General features: G+C 39.2%; 1 protein-coding gene across 3 annotated transcripts in view; it reads left to right on the forward strand.

Annotated features, from left to right (window-relative positions):
• Positions 1-324: 324 nt before the first annotated feature.
• PARP4 (poly(ADP-ribose) polymerase family member 4) overlaps positions 325-19969 on the forward strand; it is a 135672-nt gene continuing 116027 nt past the window's right edge. Inside the window, exons 1-5 of one of the 3 annotated variants that reach the window (XM_047722833.1) lie at positions 325-529; positions 5167-5299; positions 13663-13864; positions 14615-14681; positions 16141-16222. In XM_047722833.1, coding sequence (XP_047578789.1) covers positions 459-529; positions 5167-5299; positions 13663-13864; positions 14615-14681; positions 16141-16222 — 555 coding nt within the window. In that variant the 5' untranslated portion in view covers positions 325-458. Of the gene's footprint in view, positions 530-2344; positions 2404-5166; positions 5300-13662; positions 13865-14614; positions 14682-16140; positions 16223-19969 lie in introns of those variants that run through there. The other 2 variants (XM_047722834.1, XM_047722835.1) reach the window with 2 other exon arrangements.

A 19969-nucleotide genomic window follows, 5' to 3' on the forward strand; every position in this document is an offset into this window, starting at 1 on the left:
GTCATGATCTCAGGGTCCTAGGACTGACACCTCTTCAAGCCCCCGTGGGCTCTGTGCTAAGCAGGGAGTCAGCTTGAGGATTCTCTCTCTCTCTCTCTCTTTCTCTCTCTCTCTCTCTCTCTCCCCCTCTGCAAGATAAATAAAATCTTAAAAAAAAAAAAAAATCCTGAATCCTCAGTCTGATCCAGGAAGAGAAACCCGAGCCCAGCCAACTACTTAATCCCGGGACAGCCCCTCCATCTTCCGCCTAAGGAGCATGCTGTGTGGGTCGCCGGGCTGGGCCTCTGGAGGCAGCCAAGAGCGGGCTTCCGGCAGCGCTCTCAGGGGCACTGCCTGCCGGGACCACGCCTTGGGTCAGTGCGGGGAGTTTGGAGCCCGGAATCCGGAAGCAGTCGGTGAGGGAGCTCTGGGAGTGGGGAGAGTAGGCAGCGGGGAGCTTCGAGAGCCCGGACCATCGGATGCGAGGAGAGTCCCGAGCCAGGAGCGCCAGGAGCAGCGAGTGTCGGGAGTGGGCTATATCCCCTGGCAGGTGCGTGGGCGCGGCTGGCCGGACCCCGTGGGCGGTTGGGGTAGTCTTGGCCGAGGGTAGCCGTGTCGACTCCCATCCTGAGCGGATGGCTCAGCTCTGTGCCGCCGCTGATGGTGGTTGCGTGGTTGGCCTTACCGCGCTGGTTGCCGTGGGACTGCAGGCACGCTCATGCAGCCCGAGCCTTCGGGGGCGTGTTCTCGAGCGAGTCGGCGGCCCAGGAGACAGGACACAGGTGGGGCAGCCAAAGGGAGCCGGTGCTCAGAGCCGGGTCTCTGAGCGCGCTCTGGGCTCGGGGAAAATGAGCAGATGGCAACAAAACTCTGGTTTTTTGCTTCTAGTAGGCAGACACCCTATCCTCTTAAAATGAGGTATTCTTCAATTTAGGTTTGGAAAATTAACGTTTCAAAAAAAAAATACAGTATTTTTTGAATAATCAGGGAATGTAATCTGACCTCTAAATTAGGAACATCATGATAGAAACATTCAATGTGCATGTTGAAGATCAAAGTTGAAAACTTTGTTTTTTGTAAACTTTATTTAATGGTAAATACTTCCTGCGGGGAATGCCCAGTGACTCAGCTGGGCATTTGTCCAGAGGAACACGGCACTGCTGAATGTTCAAACTTTTGACTCTGGATTACAAAATAACAATAAACACATAAAAATATTTAAAGTGAGTGTAATGATAAAGGAGGAAATCCTCTCCATATTTGCATGTTGCGGATAGAGTAGCTGGAATTTGTGAGGAGGAGCTCAGGTTGTTTCTCAGGAGCTGGGGATGTGTGTTCTTATCCTGTGCTCCTAACACAGAGACTGACTCCAAAATCTCCTATGTACACAATAAGCTCTGATGCCCACATGAATGAACACTGACTGTTTAGGAGAAGCTTGGAAAGAAGGGAGAGACTGGTGGCACATGTTAAGAAAGCTGCTAGCCAGGAGAGGCCACACATGTAAGAGAGACTCCATATACAATCCGGAGGAAGGCAGAAGTCAAGGCCTGACTTCAGATTTCACAGAATTTAATAGTGTTAGTTTCACTTCCTACAATGAGTAGGAAGACAGAAGTCAAGGCCTGACTTGAGATTTCACAGAATTTGAGTGTTAGTTTCACTACCCCTACAGGGCCTCAGCTGTGAAGAAGAGGCCAGAGAGTTGTTTAAAGTGTTTGTTTATATTTTGGTTTCACAAATAGTTCCACGAACTGTACACTTAAAAATGGTTAAAATGGCAAATTTTATGTGAGGTACATTTTGCCACCAAAATAAAGGTTAAAAAATATCTGTACTGTTTGACTCAGTAATTCCACTTCTGGCCATTTATTCTAAGGAAACAATGACAGAGATTTGGCCAAAAATATAGGTTTAAAACATTTCCCTCAAAGTATATTTTTAATAATGAACAATTTTCAGTAACCAAATATCTGATGACTTGGGGAAGAGTTAAATTACACATAGCCACAACAGATATTTTCAAAGACTATTTAGTGATATTGGGCAAATACTCATTAAAAGTTAGATAAAAGAAACTGGCTATAAAATTCAATAAATAATATTCACAAATAACATAGTTTTATTAAAATAATTTATAAAATATATTGATACAGGAAAGAATAATATCTAAAGATATTGAAAGAAATATCAAAATCAACAGTGGTGTTATTTCTCATGGAGGATCATAAGTGCTTTTTTTTTTTTTTAAAGATTTTATTTATTTATTTGACAGAGAGATCACAAGTAGGCAGAGGGGCAGGCAGAGAAAGAGGAGGAAGCAGGCTCCCTGCTGCACAGGAATCCTGATGCGGGGCTCAATTCCAGGACCCTGAGATCATGACCTAAGCCGAAGGCAGCAGCTTAACCCACTGAGCCACCCAGGCGCCTCTATAAGTGCTTTTTAAAAAACAACTTTACTGAGATATACTTTACATACCACTAAATTCACCCATTTTAATTGTATGATTCAAAAACTTTTAATGAGTTGTGCATCATCACCATTATCTGGTTTAGAACATTTCCAGCACTGTAGTTGCTCTTTATTTTTCTCCATTCTGGTTAACCTACTTTGGGGGAGAAGTTATTTTTAGAAAGACAAATTCATAGTACGTTCCTTGAAAATTTAAGCAAAACTGAAAAATAATACAATTTAAGGTAAAACTAAAAGTAATATAATTCAACAAGAATAAAAATTATTTAAGCTTTTTGAGTCAGTATTGTTTAGGATTTCAGGACTATTTTCTAAGACAACCATTGGAATTGCAAACAAAGATTTACATGTAAGGGTGTGCATCATAGCTTTTTTTCTTAAAGATTGATTTATTTGAAGGGTGCCTGGGTGGCTCAGTTGTTAAGCATCTGCCTTCAGCTCAGGTCATGATCCCATGGTCCTGGGATCGAATCTCTCACATCGGGCTCCCTGTTCATCGGGAAGCCCACTTCTCCCTTTCCCACTCCTGCTTGTGTTCCCTCTCTTGCTGTCTCTCTTTCTATCAAATAAATAAATAAACATCTTTAAAAAAAGATTTATTTATTTGAGAGAAGTGGGGGGCACAGAGGGAGAAATTGTCTCCAGCAGTCTCTCCACTAAGCTGATCCTGGAACCCAAGGTCATGACCACAGCCAAAATCAAGAGTCAGACTCTTAACCAATTGAGCCACCTAGACTCTCCCATAAGTTTTGTTTTGTTTTGTTTGTTTGTTTAAAATTTTATTTATTTGTCAAAGAGAGAGAGTGTGTGTGAGCAAGCACTAGCAGGGGGAACAGCAGGCAGAGGGAGAAGCAGGCTACCTCACCTAGCAAGGAACCCGATGAGGGACTGGATCCCTGACCTGAAAGCGGACACTTATCCACCCGAACCACCCAGGTGTCCCTATAGCTTTGTTTTTGATACCAAAATTTAGAAGTAATTTGATTGCCCAACCATAGAAATAGTTCATTTATGACATATATCTAAGATAGCCTCTCTTAAAAATGTTTTCCAGGAATAATTAATGATTTGATGCTAAAGACAAAATACTTAAACAAAGTGCAAGATGGGTATTGTGAATATGGTATGATTTCAATTTTGATAATAACATAGTCCATTATAGTACATACACATAGAAAAAAAGCCTGGAAGAAAAGGCAAACGAAGTTTATTGTTAAATACCTATACATTTCTTTCCATTCAAAATATGCCTATTTTTCTTAGAAGTAATTCTTTTCCATATATAGGAAAGTAGGACAGTAAAAGAAATTAAATTAAAACACAAATATGTTTCCATTTAAACATAAGTTGCATATTTTTATTACTAATTGATCAGTTTTTTCTCTAGAATGGCTAACAGACATCCACATAACTAATGGGACTAAGTGTCTTTTAAGTTTTAAAGAATTATGTATAAAATCTGTGGCTTCACTATTGCATATATTAATTTTTAATTTAGAAAGAAGTGCTTTGTGTTCTTAAACCACACACCTGATCTGTAACTGAAATCTGTACATTTTCATTAAGATATATAGTACGAGCCTATACCAAAGAATGTTGGAGTGCCATAGTACCAGCCATAAAGCTAGAAATGATTCTAAAACCAACGTACTTGTTGCAAGTTTGATCACTGTTCAATTTTTGTAGTTAAAAATGATTGCAATATGTCTTTTTATTTTATTTATTTATTTATTTATTTTTAATATTTTATTTATTTATTTGACAGACAGAGATCACAAGTAGGCAGAGAGGCAGGCAGAGAGAGAGAGAGGAGGAAGCAGGCTCCCCGCCAAGCAGAGAGCCCGACGTGGGGCTCAATCCCAGGACCCTGGGATCATGACCTGAGCCGAAGGCAGAGGCTTTAACCTACTGAGCCACCCAGGTGCCCCTGCAATATGTCTTTTTAAAATAATGCCCATATTCACATTGTTTGCATGTAGAACAATTCCTGATGCACTGTCATTTATATTCACTGAAAAGAAAATCCTTTTTTTTTTCCACAGACTCCCCTGAATTTTATTATACTGTGGTTTATTTATTTATTTATTATTTAAATTCAATTTTGTTAACATATACTGTATTACTGGTTTCAGGGGTACAATTTAGTGATTCATCAGTTGCATCTAACACCCAGTGCTCCTTACATCAAGTGCCCTCCTTAATGGCCATCACCCAGTGACCCCATCTCCCCACCCATCTCCCCTCCAGCAACTGTCAGTTTGTTCCCTGTGTTAAGAGTATCTTATGGCTGGGGTGCCTGGATGGCTCAGTTAGTTAAGCATCTGATTCTTGATTTTGGTTCAGGTCATGATCTTGGGGACTTGGGATCGAGCCTCGCATTAGGCTCTGTGCTCCACACGGAGTTTTCTGGAGATCCTCTCTTTCAAATAAATAAATAAAATCTTTTTTTTAAGTCTCTTATGATTTGCTCCCTCTCTGTTTTTATCTTATTTTTCCTTCACTTCTCCAGTGTTCTTCTGTTTTGTTTCTAAACTCCACATATGAGTGAAATCATATGGTTTTTGTCTTTCTCTGACTGACTTATTTCACTTGGCATAATACCCTCTAGTTCTAGCCATGTCATTGCAAATTGCAAGATTTCATTGTTTTTGGTGGCTCATAATATTCCATTGAGAATCCTTTAAAACTATGACTTGAAACTTTTTTCCCTACAGGATGACTGTGAGGATCTTTGCAAATTGTAACTTCTGTTTGAAAGTCAAGCACTTAGCTCGTCAACAGAAGAAAAAGCTACAAAATGACATTAAGGAGAATGGTGGAAATTTTTCCTTTTTATTAAATCCTCAGGTATGTAAACTTTGTAAGAACTGTGTGATAAATACTGTCCGTTCAGGGAGGGTAGTTCAGGGAGCTTGGCTGGCTCAGTGGGAAGATCATGCGACTCTTGATCTTGGGGTCTTGAGTTAAGGCCCCATGTTGGGCATAGAGCTTACTTAAAATAATAAATTAATATTTTTTTTTAAGGGAGAATGGGTCATGGTTAGAAAGGTAAGCAGAGACAATTGGCCACAGAAGAAAGTCACTGAAGGCAGGTGAAATTATGACATCGTTAACAGGGAAGTTGGGCTGGAGAAAGGCAGAGGAAGAAAGACCATGCGTCCCACCTTCTCTCCATTTCCTTGAGCTGTAGAGAAATTCCACGTACCTTGTAAATCCGAGGTTATTAGAGTACAAGATCTGAAGACCTAAACAGAAATAATTACAGACCAGCCAAATCTATTCTTGAAGGAGAAAAGTGATGGTGTACAGCATTTGCAAAAAGCATTCCATCTAATCACTCCCTAGTATGTCATCCCTGAATGTCACCTGTACAGTGTGACTCGGGACAAAGAAAAACATATAAACTCATCTTGAATTGCTTATACAGCTTGTACTGCTTGTTTTGTTTATTTAAAGTCCGAAGAAAGCTACTGTCCCTCTCTTGAAATGGAATTGTAGGCCTGACAGTTTAAGATTGGTGGCTTAGCCTGACCCTTCCTGGACCACATCCCTGGGGCTTGCTGACCATGAGTCTAGTTTGTTCTGTGAAGTATGTTCAACTCCAGCTAGATCCTGGGTGCCCTCCGGCATTTAGTAGTTTGCCTGTGATTATCAGAAATGGAATGTCCCTGTTCACCTCCAGTTTAGGCAGAACTGTATATACATCCCTTAATACAGCTTTCCTGTATTTCCTGTATTTCATTTCTGTGCATGGATGAATAATTCATGCCAGTTATGCCTTCTCAGTTTATCTTCTGGGTAAAGAATGCCAACATGGTCTCTCATTTCCAGAAATTCCCACATAGTGTAAAATTTTTGGAAATTATGTTGCCAATGTATATAAACTTTTGAAATGTGCATACCATGTATTATAATGAAGGAGACAACTATGTATTGTTGAGGAATGAGCTCCAAGATGAATTATTAAGTGGAAAAGCAGGTTCAGAACATCATGTTTAGTATGCTGCCATTTGTGACTAAAATTAGGGCTGTGTACTTATATTTGTGTTGCCTATGCATAGAATAGCTTAGAAGGATACTCCAGAAACAAGTTAAAACAGATGCCTCTGGGGAGATGAACTGGGAACAATGGTATGAAATATATGTTAATTTATTATTATTATTATTATTATTATTATTATTATTTTACTTTGTAGATATTCTACAATGTGCATATACTATTTTTCCATAATAAATTAATAAAATTACAACTTAACAAATTAAATAAATAATGAATACCTTTTGAATCTATCATTCCACTCCTAAGAAAACAATTAAACAAATGTACAAATATGTGTACATGAAGTAACTCAGTACAGCATTGTTTAAAGGAGTGAAAACTTGGGAATAACCTCTAGGGTTGGTTAATCAATTATGGTATATCCCTATCCCTATTCTTTAAAAACTATTGATTTTTTAAACTTTTATTTAACTAAAAATTATTTTATTTGTAAGTGTTTTAGAAGTCTGAGAAAGATTACTATAATTATCTTCAAGACTTTTAAGGGTGAACATTCTAGGGCAAGATGGTGACAGAGTAGGGGACCTCATTTTATTTGGTCCCTTGAATTTAGCTGGATATCTATGGAACTATTCTGAACACACACAAATTCAGCCTGAGTTGTAAGAAAATATATTTGGAACTCTACAAGCAGAAAAACAATTGCTTTTTGCAAGGTAGGAGATGTGGAATTGTGAATCTGTGGGAAATATCTTAAGATAAACAGAGTGGGGAGGGATCCTCCATAAGCCAGCTGCTGGAAAGTGATATAACACTGGAGCATGAAATCAGAACTCTTAGAAATTGCTCATTAGGACAGATTTCTTAAAGGGGCACAGGAGATGGAAAGAGCAGAATTCTAAGTGGGTCATTGTGATCTCAGGATCCCGGAGACACAGAAAGAATGGGGGTGCCTGATCCAATAGGGTGCCCGAGCAGTTAAGTGGGAAACTGGTTATGGTCAGAGAGCTCAGAAGGGACTCTCAGCTCCAGTCACCATAAACCATGAGCTGGGCTGGTAGGAAGACCACTCTTCGCCCCAGGCAACTGGAACATGTGGGCTGTTTAACATCTCCTGGATAGAGACAAAACAGCTGCTCCCATGAATCTAGCAACAACTCTCAGGGAAGTAGTGGCCCCAGAAAGGAGAGTAGGATGGTATCCAGCTATTACCTGAAAGAAATGGAGCAGGGTCCGTGCCTGACCCCAGAACCACTCACAGTCACAAAGACACAAAGTGCAGTAAGGCTCGTGGACCCTTAGAGCACCCCCTGGTGTGAATTGGGTGCGAATTGCCAGAGTCTGTGGAGTGTGGCACACAGAGGCTGTGCCTATGACTGGACAACAGCTCTCAGGCACTGATGGCCCCAGAAAGGAGAGTAGGATGGCACCCAGCTGTGACCTGGGAGCAGCAGAGCAGGATGTGTGTGAGCTCACAACCACTTGCAGTTGCAAAGACACAAAGCGAAGTGTTGCTCATGGGCACCAGAGGCACCCCCCCAGGAGAAGTGTAGTGGAGGTGAACTGCAGAAGTCTGTGGGCTTGATACACACAGATGTGAAGATAATTTGACCTGCAGGGTTTATTGAAGAAGGGGAACTGTGATCTTGTGCCTCTGGGCCAGAGATCCTGGCATGGCTGTTTTTGCTTTGACCCTCTGAAGAGGTGAGGAAAGCCACCAAGAAATAAAAGCGACACAGACGACCAGTTCACCTCGAGCGCATCCCCCTGACAAGAGGTGGGACAACTTTGCCCGGGGAAAGACACCAGAGAAGTAGAACAGCAGGCCCCTCCCTGAGAAGACAGACCTAAGAACAGGTGGATAACAAGCTTATAAATCCCACAGGATGGTAAAACCCCAGAACCAGGGGCAAATAATATATTGAGTTCCAGATGTTACCTCATGATTGGTTTATTCTTCAGTCTAAAATTTTACATTTTTTTTAATCTTTTCCGCATTTCAACTAGATTCTTATTTTACCAACTTATGTTTTTAAGTTATTTTTTAACTTTTTTTCCTCACATCTATATTTTATAGATTTATGCCTCATTCTTGTCCTTTTTTCACTCTATCCAATTTTATATATATATATAAACTTTGCTTTCCTTGCAATTTTGGGATGTAGTGTCTTCTAACGCAGAAACCAAAATTCAATCAGAAGCAAGAGTATCACCCTGCTTTGTCCACCCTGTGAGATTATAGTCTCTCCCACTCCCCTTTTTTTATTGTTTTGGTTCATCTTGCCTTGTTTGCTTTTCTGTGGTGCTGTCTGACCTCTTTGGATTTTTTCTTTCCTTTTTTTTTTTTTAAGATTTTATTTATTTATTTGACAGACAGAGATCTCAAGTAGGCAGAGAGGCAGGCAGAGAGAGAGAGAGTGAGAAGCAGGCTCCCTGCTGAGCAGAGAGCCCAATGTGCTCGATCCCAGGACCCCGAGATCATGACCTGATAGCAATTATAAAGTTAATAGCTAGGCTTGAAAAGAGTATAAATGACAATACAGAATTTCTAAGGATGGTAATGAGATCTAATCAGGCCTAAAAGTGCTAATGATCTAAAAGTGCTGTGAATGAGATGCCATCTAAATTGGATGCTTTAACAACTAGGGTCAGTGAGACAGAGAGAAAATCAGTGATCTAGAGAACAGGCTGATGGAAAGGAAGGAGGTTGAGGAAAAAGAGAGAAAAACAACTAATAGCCCACTAAGAAAGGCTTTGAGAATTTAATGATGTATTGAAAAGAACCAATGTCAGAATCATCGGGATCCAAGAGAGGGTAGAAAGAGAGAGAGGGCTAGAAGGTATATTTGAGCAAATCATGGCTGAGAACTTCCCTAATTTGAGAAAGAAAATAAGCACTCATGTCCAAGAGACAGAGAGGAACCCTCACAAAATCAATAAAAACAGATCAACACCCTGACCTATAATAGTGAAGCTTGCAAATCTTAGAGCCAAAGAAGTTATGAAGAGAAGCTAGGGAGAGGAGATTCCTTACATATGGAGGGAGGAACATCAGAATAACATCGGACCTATCCACAGAAACCTGGCAGGCCAGAAAGTGCTGGCAAGATATATTCAGAATACTAAATGAGAGGAACATGCAGCCAAGAATACTTTCTCCAGCAAGGCTGTCATTCGGAATGGAAGGAGAGATACAGAATTTCCAGGATAGACAGAAACTGAAAGAATATGTGACCACCAAGCCAGCCCTGTAAGAAATACTAAGGGGGATACTGTAAGCAAAGAAAGAGCCCAAGAGTAACACAGACCAGAAAGTAACAGACAATCTACAGAATAAACTACGGACTTTGCAGGCAATACAATGTCACTAAATTCATATATTTCAGCAGTTACTCTGAATGTAAACAGGCTGAATGCTCCAATCAAAAGACACAGGGTATCAGATTGGATTGGAAAAGCAGGACACATCCATATGCTGTCTATAAGAGACTAATTTGAACCTAAAGTCACCTCCAAATTAAAAGTGAAGGGCTGGAGAACCATTTACCATCCCAACGGACCTCAAAAGAAAGCTGGAGTAGCAGTCCTCATATCAGACAAATTAGATTTTAAACAGAAGACTTTCATAAGAGATGTAGAGGAACACCATATCATACTCAAAGGGTCTATCTGACACGAAGATCTAACAATTGGAAATATCTATGCTCCCAATGTGGGAGCAGCCAATTATATAAAACAATATCCAAAGTAAAGAAACATATTGATAATAATGCATTAATAGTAGGGGACTTGCAGACCCCACTCACAGCAATGGGCAGATCATCTAAGCAGAAGATCAATAAAGAAATGAGGGCTTTGAATGACACTGGCCCAGATGGACTTCACAGATATATACAGAACACTCCATCCTAAAACAACAGAATACTCATTCTTCTTGAGTGCACATGCAACATTCTCCAGAATAGATCACATACTGAGTCACAAGTCAGGTCTGAACTGATACATAAGATTGAGTCATTCCCTGCATATTTTCAGACCACATGCTTTGAAACTGGAACTCCATAACAAGAAGAAATTTGGAAGGAACTCAAACACTTGGAGGTTAAAGAACATCCTGCTAAAGAATGAATGGGTCAATCAGGAAATTAAAGAAGAACTTAAACAATTCATGCAAACTAATGAAAATGAAAACACATCAATTCAAAACATATGGGGTACTGCGAAAGTTGTCCTGAGAGGGAAGTACATAATAGTTAAAGCTGCTCTCGAAAAAATCGGAAAAATCCCAAATACACAAGATAACCGTATACCTAAACGACCTGGAGAAAGAATGGCATATAAAACCTAAACCAAGCAGAGGAAGAGAAATATTGAAGATTAGAGCACAAATTGATGAAATAGAAACCAGAAGAACAGTAGAACAGATCAATAAAACTAGGAGCTGGTTCTTTGAAAGAATTAATAAGATTGATAAACCTCTGGCCAGACTTATACAAAAGAAAAGAGAAAGGACCCAAATTAATAAAATCATGAATGAAAGGGGAGAGATCACAACCAATACCAAGGAAATACAAGTAATTGTTAGAATATACTACGAACAACTATATGCCAACAAAATGGATGCATTCCTAGAAATGTATAAACTACCAAGACAAACAGGAAGAGGTAAAACACCTGAACAGACCAATAACCAGCAAGGAAATTGAAGCAGTAATCAAAAACCTCCCAAAACAAGAGTCCAAAGCCACATGGCTTCCCAGGGGAATTGTACCAAACATTTAAAGAAGAGGGGCACCTGGGTGGCTCAGTTGTTAAGCATCTGCCTTTGGCTCAGGTCATGATCCCAGGGTCCTGGGATTGAGCCCCACATCAGGCTCCCTGTTCAGTGGGAAGCCTGCTTCTCCCTCTCCCACTCCTCCTGCTTGTGTTCCTGCTCTTGCTGTCTGTCTCTGTCAAGTAAATAAATAAAATCTTTAGCATAAAAAAAAGAAGAAATAATATCTATTCTACTGAAGCTCTTTCAAAAAATAGAAATGGAAGGAAAACTCCCAAACTCCTTCTATGAAGCCAGCATTACCTTGATTCCATAACCAGACAAAAACCCCGATCAAAAAGGAGAATTACAGACAAATATCCCTGATGGACATAAATGCCAAAATACTCAACAAGATCCCAGCCAATATAATCCAATAGTACATTAAAAGGATGATTCACCACTACCAGATGGAGTTTATTCCTGGGGTAGAAGGGTAGTTCAGCATTCACAAATCAATCAATGTGACAGAGCATATTAATAAAAGAAAAGACAAGAATCATATGATCCTTTCAATTGATGCAGAGAAAGCATTCAACAAAATACAGATAATTTCTTGATTAAAACTCTTGAAGGATAGGGATAGAGGGAACATACCTCAATATCATAAAAACCATCTATGAAAAGCCCACAGCAAATCTTCTCAGTGGGGAAAAACTGAGAGCTTTTCCCCTAAGGTCAGGAACACAACAGGGATGCCTACTCTCACCACGGCTGTTCAACATAGTACTAGAAGTCTCAGCCTTAACAATCAGACAACAAAGAGAAATAAAAGCATTCAAATTGACAAAGAAGTAAAACTCTCTCTCTTTGCAGATGACATGATACTTTATGTGGAAAACTCAAAATACTCCCCCCCAAAACTGCTAGAACTCATAACAGTGATTCAGCAACATGGCAGGATACAAAATCAATGCACAAAAATCAGTTGCATTTCTATACACTAACAATGTGTCTGAAGAAAGAGAAATTAAGGAATTGATCCCATTTGCAATTGCACCAAAACCCATAAGATAACGAGGAATAAACTTAACCAAAGAGCAAAGGATTTGTACTCTAGAAACTACAGAACACTTCTAAAGAAATTGAGAAAGACACAAAGAGAAATGCATTCCATGCTCATGGATTGGAAGAATAAACATTGTTAAAATGTTTATGCTACCCAGAGAAGTCTACACACTCAATGCAATCTATCAACCTTTTTCACAGAACTGGAATAAACAATCTGAAAATTGTATGGAACCAGAAAAGACACTGGTCACAAGGAGAATGTTGAAAAAGAAAACCAAAGCTGGGGGCATCACAATGCCTGACTTTAAGCTGTATAACAAAGATGTGATCATCAAGACAGTATGGTACTGGCACAAAAACAGACATATAAATCACTGGAAGAGAATAGAAAGCCCAGAAATGGACCCTCAACTCTATGGTCAACTAATCTTCAACAAAGTGGGAAGGAATATCCAATAGAAATAAGACAGTCTCTTCAATAAATGGTGCTGGGAAAATTGGATAGCCACATGCAGAAGAATGAAACTGGACTATTCTCTTACACCATACACAAAGATAAACTCAAAATGGATAAAAGACCTAAATGTGAGACAGGAATCCATCAAAATCCTAGAGGAGAACAACAAATGTTGGCAAGGATGTGGAATCAAGCTGGTACAGCCCCTCTGGAAAACAGTATGGAGGTTCCTCAAGAAGTTAAAAATAGAGCTTCCCTATGACCCAGTATTTGCATTACTAGGTATTTACCCAAAAGATACAGATGTAGTGAAAAGAAGGGACATATGCACCCCAATGTTCAGAGAAACAACTTCCACAATAGTCATAAGAGTGGGAGGAGCCAAGATGTCCTCCAACAGATGAATGGGTAAAGAAGATGTGGTTCATATATACAATGGAACATTACTCAGCCATTAGAAAGGATGAATACCTACCATTTGCATCCACACAGAACTGCAGAGTATTATGCTAAGTGAAATAAGTCAAGCAGAGAAAGGCAGTTATCATATGGAACTCATATATGGAACATAAGGAATAGCGTGGAGGGCCATAGAGGAAGGGAGGGAAAACTGAATGGAAAGAAATCAGAGAGGGAGACAAACCATGAGAGACTCTAGACTCTGGGAAACAAACTGAGGGTTGCAGAAGGCAGAGGGTGGGGGGTTGGGGTAACGGAGTGAATGGCATTAAGGAGGGCACATTATCTGATGAGCACTGGGTATTATATGCAACTAATCAATCATTGAACACTACATCAAAAACTAACGATGTACTATATGTTGGCTAATTGAACTTAATAAAGAAAGACTTTTAAGGATGAAACTAACAGATAAAAGTATTTAGATTTATTTCTATATGTACATAATGAATTGATTCTTTTTTTCTAAGTGCACACATATAATCTTAGACAATGCTGATGTTCTGAGCCAGTATCAACTGAAGTCTATCCAAAAGAACCATATCCATATTATAAACCCAGATTTTATATGGGACTCTATCAAAGAAAGGAGGCTTTTGGACGTAAAGAATTATGATCCTAATAAGGCACTGGACATCACGCCACCTCCTTGTCAAAAGGCAGGCAGTTCTGGTAAGTATTTTATATCAAGCACTTAATATATTACAGATGCTATAGTAAACATTTTGGTTTATCAAAGGCAGTATAGTCGAAGAATGGTCTAGACATATTACAAAAATTATCAAACATCCTCAGGTCCTTCATTTGTGACATGATGGCACTGGGGAACTCATTCTGACCCTGCAGCATACTAGAAATGCATTTCATAACTATACTCACCATAATCTTTTTTTTTTTAAAGATTTTTATTTATTTATTTGATAGACACAGAGAGATCACAAGTAGGCAGAGAGGCAGGCAGAGAGAGAGGGGGAAGCAGGCTCCCTACCGAGTAGAGAGCCCGATGCGGGGCTCGATCCCAGGACCCTGAGACCATGACCCGAGCCGAAGGCAGAGGCCTAACCCACTGAGACACCCAGGCACCCCTCACCAACTCTTAAGAAAAGAAAAATATCATTTGAAATTGTATATCCATCAATGAGTTTCAAATAATACAGATATTAGAATTCTCCTCTCATGTCTATTAAAATAAAATCATGATATATTCTCACTATCTTGTATTTTAATCTACTTTCTTTTTGTCCCATTTGTACTATCCTTAGATTACCAATTACTATAGTTACTTTAAGAACATTAAAAAAAAAAAAAGAATAGCGTGTTAAGTATGACCTATATTCAAGAATCTTAAAAATTCCAGGATTTATTGTTTATAATTTTAATAAATCTTTGAGTAATAAACAAGTGTTTTTGTTTTTGTTTTAGAAGTGACAACAGATGATCCGTACCTGGACAACTCCATGGAGAAGGAAAACATTTTGGAATTCACAGAGTAATCTACTTTTTTTTAAAATTTAATTTTATTTATTTTATTTATTTATTTGTGTGTGAGAGAGATAGAGAGAGCACGCACAAACAGGGGGAGCAGCAGACAGAGGCAGAATCAGGCTCCCCACTGAACAAGGAGCCTGATGAAGTATTCCCAGGACTCTGGGATCCTGACCTGAGCTGATGGCAGATGCTTAACTGACTGAGTCACACAGGTGTCCCCAGAGTAATCTACTTCTGATCATTAAGATTCAGTTTGCAAAATGTTTTGTAAATCTCAAGCACAGGTTTTGTTTTGTTTTTTAAGATTCTATTTATTTATTTATTTGAGAGAGAGACAGAGAGAGCGAGCAGGAGGGAGGAGCAGAGGGAGAGAGAGAAGGACAAACAGACTCCCCCATAAGCAATAAGTGGGGAGCCTGATGCGGCCTTGATCTGATAACTCTTGAAATCATGACCCGAACTGAAGAAAGATGCTCAAACAGTTTTAAAATGCTATTAATATCTCATGTTTTTGTAGTATTTTCATTTATCTTGCTTCTCTAATTCTAGGCTTTTGTTTATTTAAGACTTTTTACCTCAACTAGTATAGTGCTAATTATTTCCATCTTAGTATTATATAAGAGTGGACATAATTGTTAGACTGATTTTTAAAAAGAAAAGGCACTGGAGATAAGATATGGGTAGTCTGCTTACCCTGCTACCTTACCGAGAAGCCTTTAGAGTTGAGACTCTTCCTTACTCTCTACCTAATATGTAAAAAATAGAAATAGTGACAACCTTCTGCAAATGGAGTATATGAGGCTACAGGGTTTTTTGTTGTTTTTTTCGTTGTTGTTTTGTTTTGTGCTTCTTTATTTAACAGAGAGAGACAGTGAGAGAGGGAATACAAGCAGGGGGAGTGCGAGAGAGAGAAGCAGGTCCCTCCACCCCCACCTTAGCAGGGAGTCCAAGTCAGGCTCTATCCCAGGACCCTGGGATTATGACCTGAGTGAAAGTAGACGCTTAAGGACTGAGCCACCCAGGTGCCCCGAAACTACAGTTATATATGGTTTTGTAAAGCATACCCACAACTGTAGTATCAATTAAGCATCACATTGAGCCTTTTTTAATATTTGTTCTGTCTTTTAACAGTACTATTAACAAATAAAATAAGGTTCAAGGTTCAAGGACTGGTGTTCTCTCCAGTGCACTGGCCTGCTTCTCTTTCACCTCCACTTGTGCTTCATCCCACCCCACCTTCCAATGCAGACTCTCAGTATTCGGCATCAGAGCTCTAGAGTTATCCAAAGGAGGGATCCAAATCATTACACAAGACTTTTTAACCATTTTCAGAGTATCTGAGGAGGGATTAGGGACTTAAAATGTATTTTGTATGTAATTAGGGGATAGATAAGAAAAATTTTATGAATATTCTGTTTAATCTAAAATTCAATTTTAATGTTAAAATTTTATTATACAAGTTTCAGGTTTCGTAAAGAGAATGTTGAAATTCCTCATTTTCCACAAGACTTTGAAGTTGCAAAATATAACACCTTGGAAAAAGTAAGAGGCTGATTTGTATTTTATATTTAAAATTTAATATTTGGGGCGCCTGGGTGGCTCAGTGGGTTAAGCCGCTGCCTTCGGCTCAGGTCATGATCTCGGAGTCCTGGGATCGAGCCCCGCATCGGGCTCTCTGCTCAGCAGGGAGTCTGCTTCCTCCTCTCTCTCTGCCTGCCTCTCTGCCTGCTTGTGATCTCTCTGTCAAATAAATAAAATCTTTAAAAAAATAAATAAATAAAATAAAAAAATAAAATTTAATATTTATCTTTTTAGTGTTTTTATTATAAAGGTAATACGTGCTCATAATAAAAATATAAACAGTACAAAATATTAACATAACTTTATTTTTTTATTAAAGATTTTATTTATTTATTTGACAGAGAGATAAAGAGCACAAGCAGGCAGAGAGGCAGGCAGAGAGAGAGGGGGAAGCAGGCTCTCTGCTGAGCAGAGAGCCCAATGCGGGGCTCGATCCCAGGACCCTGAACTGAAGGCAGCTGCTTAATGACTGAGCCACCCAGGCACCCCTCTTTTTTTTTTAAAGAGTAGATTTGACACCAAGTATTTACATTATTCATTAAAAAGAAAAAGAGGAAATTATTTCTCCAGTATCATATAAGTGAAAACCCTAGCATTCAAAATGATGCTGATTTACATATTTTAGATATTTTAATAAAATATAACTTGAAAACATTTCCTCTGAGATAAAGAAAATATAAAAAGTGGTACAGTTTAAACATATACAGATATAGCTATAAACTATATATACTTTTTTTAATTTTTAAATTTTTTATTAACATATAATGTATTATTAGCCCCAGGGGTACAGGTCAGTGAATCGCCAGGTTTACACACTTCACAGCACTCACCATAGCACATACCCTCCCCAGTGTCCATAACCCAACCACCATCTCCCTCCTCCCGGCAACCCTAGGTTTGTTTTGTGATATTAAGAGTCTCTTATGGTTTGTCTCCCTCCCGATCCCATCTTGTTTCATTTTTTCCTTCCTTGTCCCCCAAGCCCCCCACGTTGCCTCTCAAATTCCTCATATTAGGGAGATCATATGATAATTGTCTTTCTGTGATTGACTTATTTTGCTCATCATAATACCCTCTAGTTCCATCCATGTTGTTGCAAATGGCAAGATTTCATTTCTTTTGACGGCTGCATAGTATTCCATTGTAGATATACACCACATCTTCTTGATCCATTCATCTGTTGATGGACATCTAGGTTCCTTCCATAGTTTGGCTATTGTGGACATTGCTGCTATAAACATTCGGATACATGTGCCCCTCCGGATCACTACATTTGTATCTTCGGGGTAAATACCCAGTGGTACAATTGCTGGGTCATAGGGTAGCTCTATTTTTAACTTTTAGAGGAACCTCAATGCTGTTTTCCAGAGTGGTTGCACCAGCTTGCATTCCCACCAACAGTGTAGGAGGGTTCCCCTTTCTCCTCATCCTTGCCAGCATCTGTCATTTCCTGACTTGTTAATTTTAGCCATTCTGACTGGTGTGAGGTGGTATCTCATTGCGGTTTTCATTCGTATTTCCATGATGCCGAGTGATGGGGAGCACTTTTCATGTGTCTGTTGGCTATCTGGATGTCTTCTTTGCAGAAATGTCTGTTCATGTCTTCTGCCCATTTCTTGATTGGATTATTTGTTCTTTGGGTGTTGAGTTTGGTAAATTCTTTATAGATTTTGGATACTAGCCCTTTATCTGATATGTCATTTGCAAATATCTTCTCCCATTCTGTCAGTTGTCTTTTGGTTTTGTTAATGGTTTCCTTTGCTATGCAAAAACTTTTGATCTTGATGAAATCCCAAAAGTTCATTTTTGCCCTTGCTTCCCTTGCCTTTGGCGATGTTTCGAGGAAGATGTTGCTGTGGCTGAGGTCGAAGAGGTTGCTGCCTGTGTTGTCCTAAAGGATTTGATGGATTCCTTTCTCACATTGAGGTCCTTCGTCCATTTTGATTCTGTTTTTGTGTGTGGTGTAAGGAAATGGTCCAGTTTCATGTTTCTGCCCGCGGCTGTCCAATTTTCCCAACACCATTTGTTGAAGAGGCTGTCTTTTTTCCGCTGGACATTCTTTCCTGCTTTATCGAAGATTAGTTGACCATAGAGTTGAGGGTCTATTTCTGGACTCGCTATTCTGTTCCATTGATCTATGTGTCTGTATTTGTGCCAGTACCATACTGTCTTGAGGATGACAGCTTTGTCATAGAGCTTGAAGCCTGGAATCGTGATGCCACCAACTTTGGCTTTCTTTTTCAACATTCCTCTGGCTATTCGAGGTCTTTTCTGGTTCCATATAAATTTTAGGATTATCTGTTCCATTTCTTTGAAAAGAATGAATGGGATTTTGATAGGTAATGCCTTAAATGTGTAGATTGCTTTAGGTAGCATAGACATTTTCACAAAATTTGTTCTTCCAATCCATGAGAATGGAACATTTTTCCATTTCTTTGTGTCTTCCTCAGTCTCTTTCATGAGTACTTTTAGTTTTCTGAGTACAGATTCTTTGCCTCTCTGGTTAGGTTTATTCCTAGGTATCTTACGGTTTTGGGTGCAATTGTAAATGGGATTGACTCTTTAGTTTCTCTTTCTTCTGTCTTGTTGGTGGTGTATAGAAATGCAACTGATTTCTGTGCATTGATTTTATATCCTGACACTTTACTGAATTGCTGTACAAGTTCTAGCAGATTTGGAGAGGAGTCTTTTGGGTTTTCCACAAAAAGTATCATATCATCTGCAAAGAGTGAGAGTTTGACTTCTTCTTTGCTGATTTGGATACCTTTGATTTCTTTTTGTTGTCTGATTGCTGGGGCTAGGACTTCTAGTACTATGTTGAATAGCAGTGGTGATAATGGACATCCCTGCCATGTTCCTGACCTTAGCGGAAAAGCTCTCAGTTTTTCTCCATTGAGAATGATATTTGCTTCGGGTTTTTCATAGATGGTTTTGATGATATTGAGGTATGTGCCCTCTATCCCTACACTTTGAAGAGTTTTGATCAAGAATGTATGCTGTACTTTGTCAAATGCATTTTCAGCATCTATTGAGAGTATCATATGGTTCTTGTTCTTTTTTTATTGATGTATTGTATCACATTGATTGGTTTACAGATATTGAACCAATCTTGCCGCCCTGGAGTAAATCCCACTTGGTCGTGGTGAATAATCCTTTTAATGTACTGTTGGATACTATTGGCTAGTATTTTGGTGAAAATATTCACATCTGTGTTCATCAAGGATATTGGTATGTAATTCTCCTTTTTGATGGGGTCTGTGTCTGGTTATGGGATCAAGGTAATGCTGGCCTCGTAAAATGAGTTTGGCAGTTTTCCTTTCTTTTCTATTTTTTAGAACAGTTTCAGGAGAATAGGTGTTAATTCTTCTTTCAATGTTTGGTAGAATTCCCCTGGGAAGCCGTCTGGCCCTGGGCTCTTGTTTGTTGAGAGATTTTTGATGACTGCTTCAATCTCCTTGCTGGTTATGGGTCTGTTCAGGTTTTCTGTTTCTTCCTGGTTCACTTGTGGTAGTTTTTATGTCTCTAGCAATGAATCCATTTCTTCCAGATTGTCAAATTTGCTGGTGTATAGATGCTCATAATATGTTCTTATAATTGTATTTCTATGGTGTTGGTCGTGGTCTGTCCTCTTTCATTCATGACTTTATTTATTTGGGTCTTTTCTCTTTTCTTTTTGATAAGTCTGGCCAGAGGTTTATCAATCTTATT

The sequence above is a fragment of the Lutra lutra genome, chromosome 3 (genome assembly GCF_902655055.1).
Source record: "Lutra lutra chromosome 3, mLutLut1.2, whole genome shotgun sequence".
In the NCBI taxonomy this organism is placed as follows: domain Eukaryota; kingdom Metazoa; phylum Chordata; class Mammalia; order Carnivora; family Mustelidae; genus Lutra; species Lutra lutra.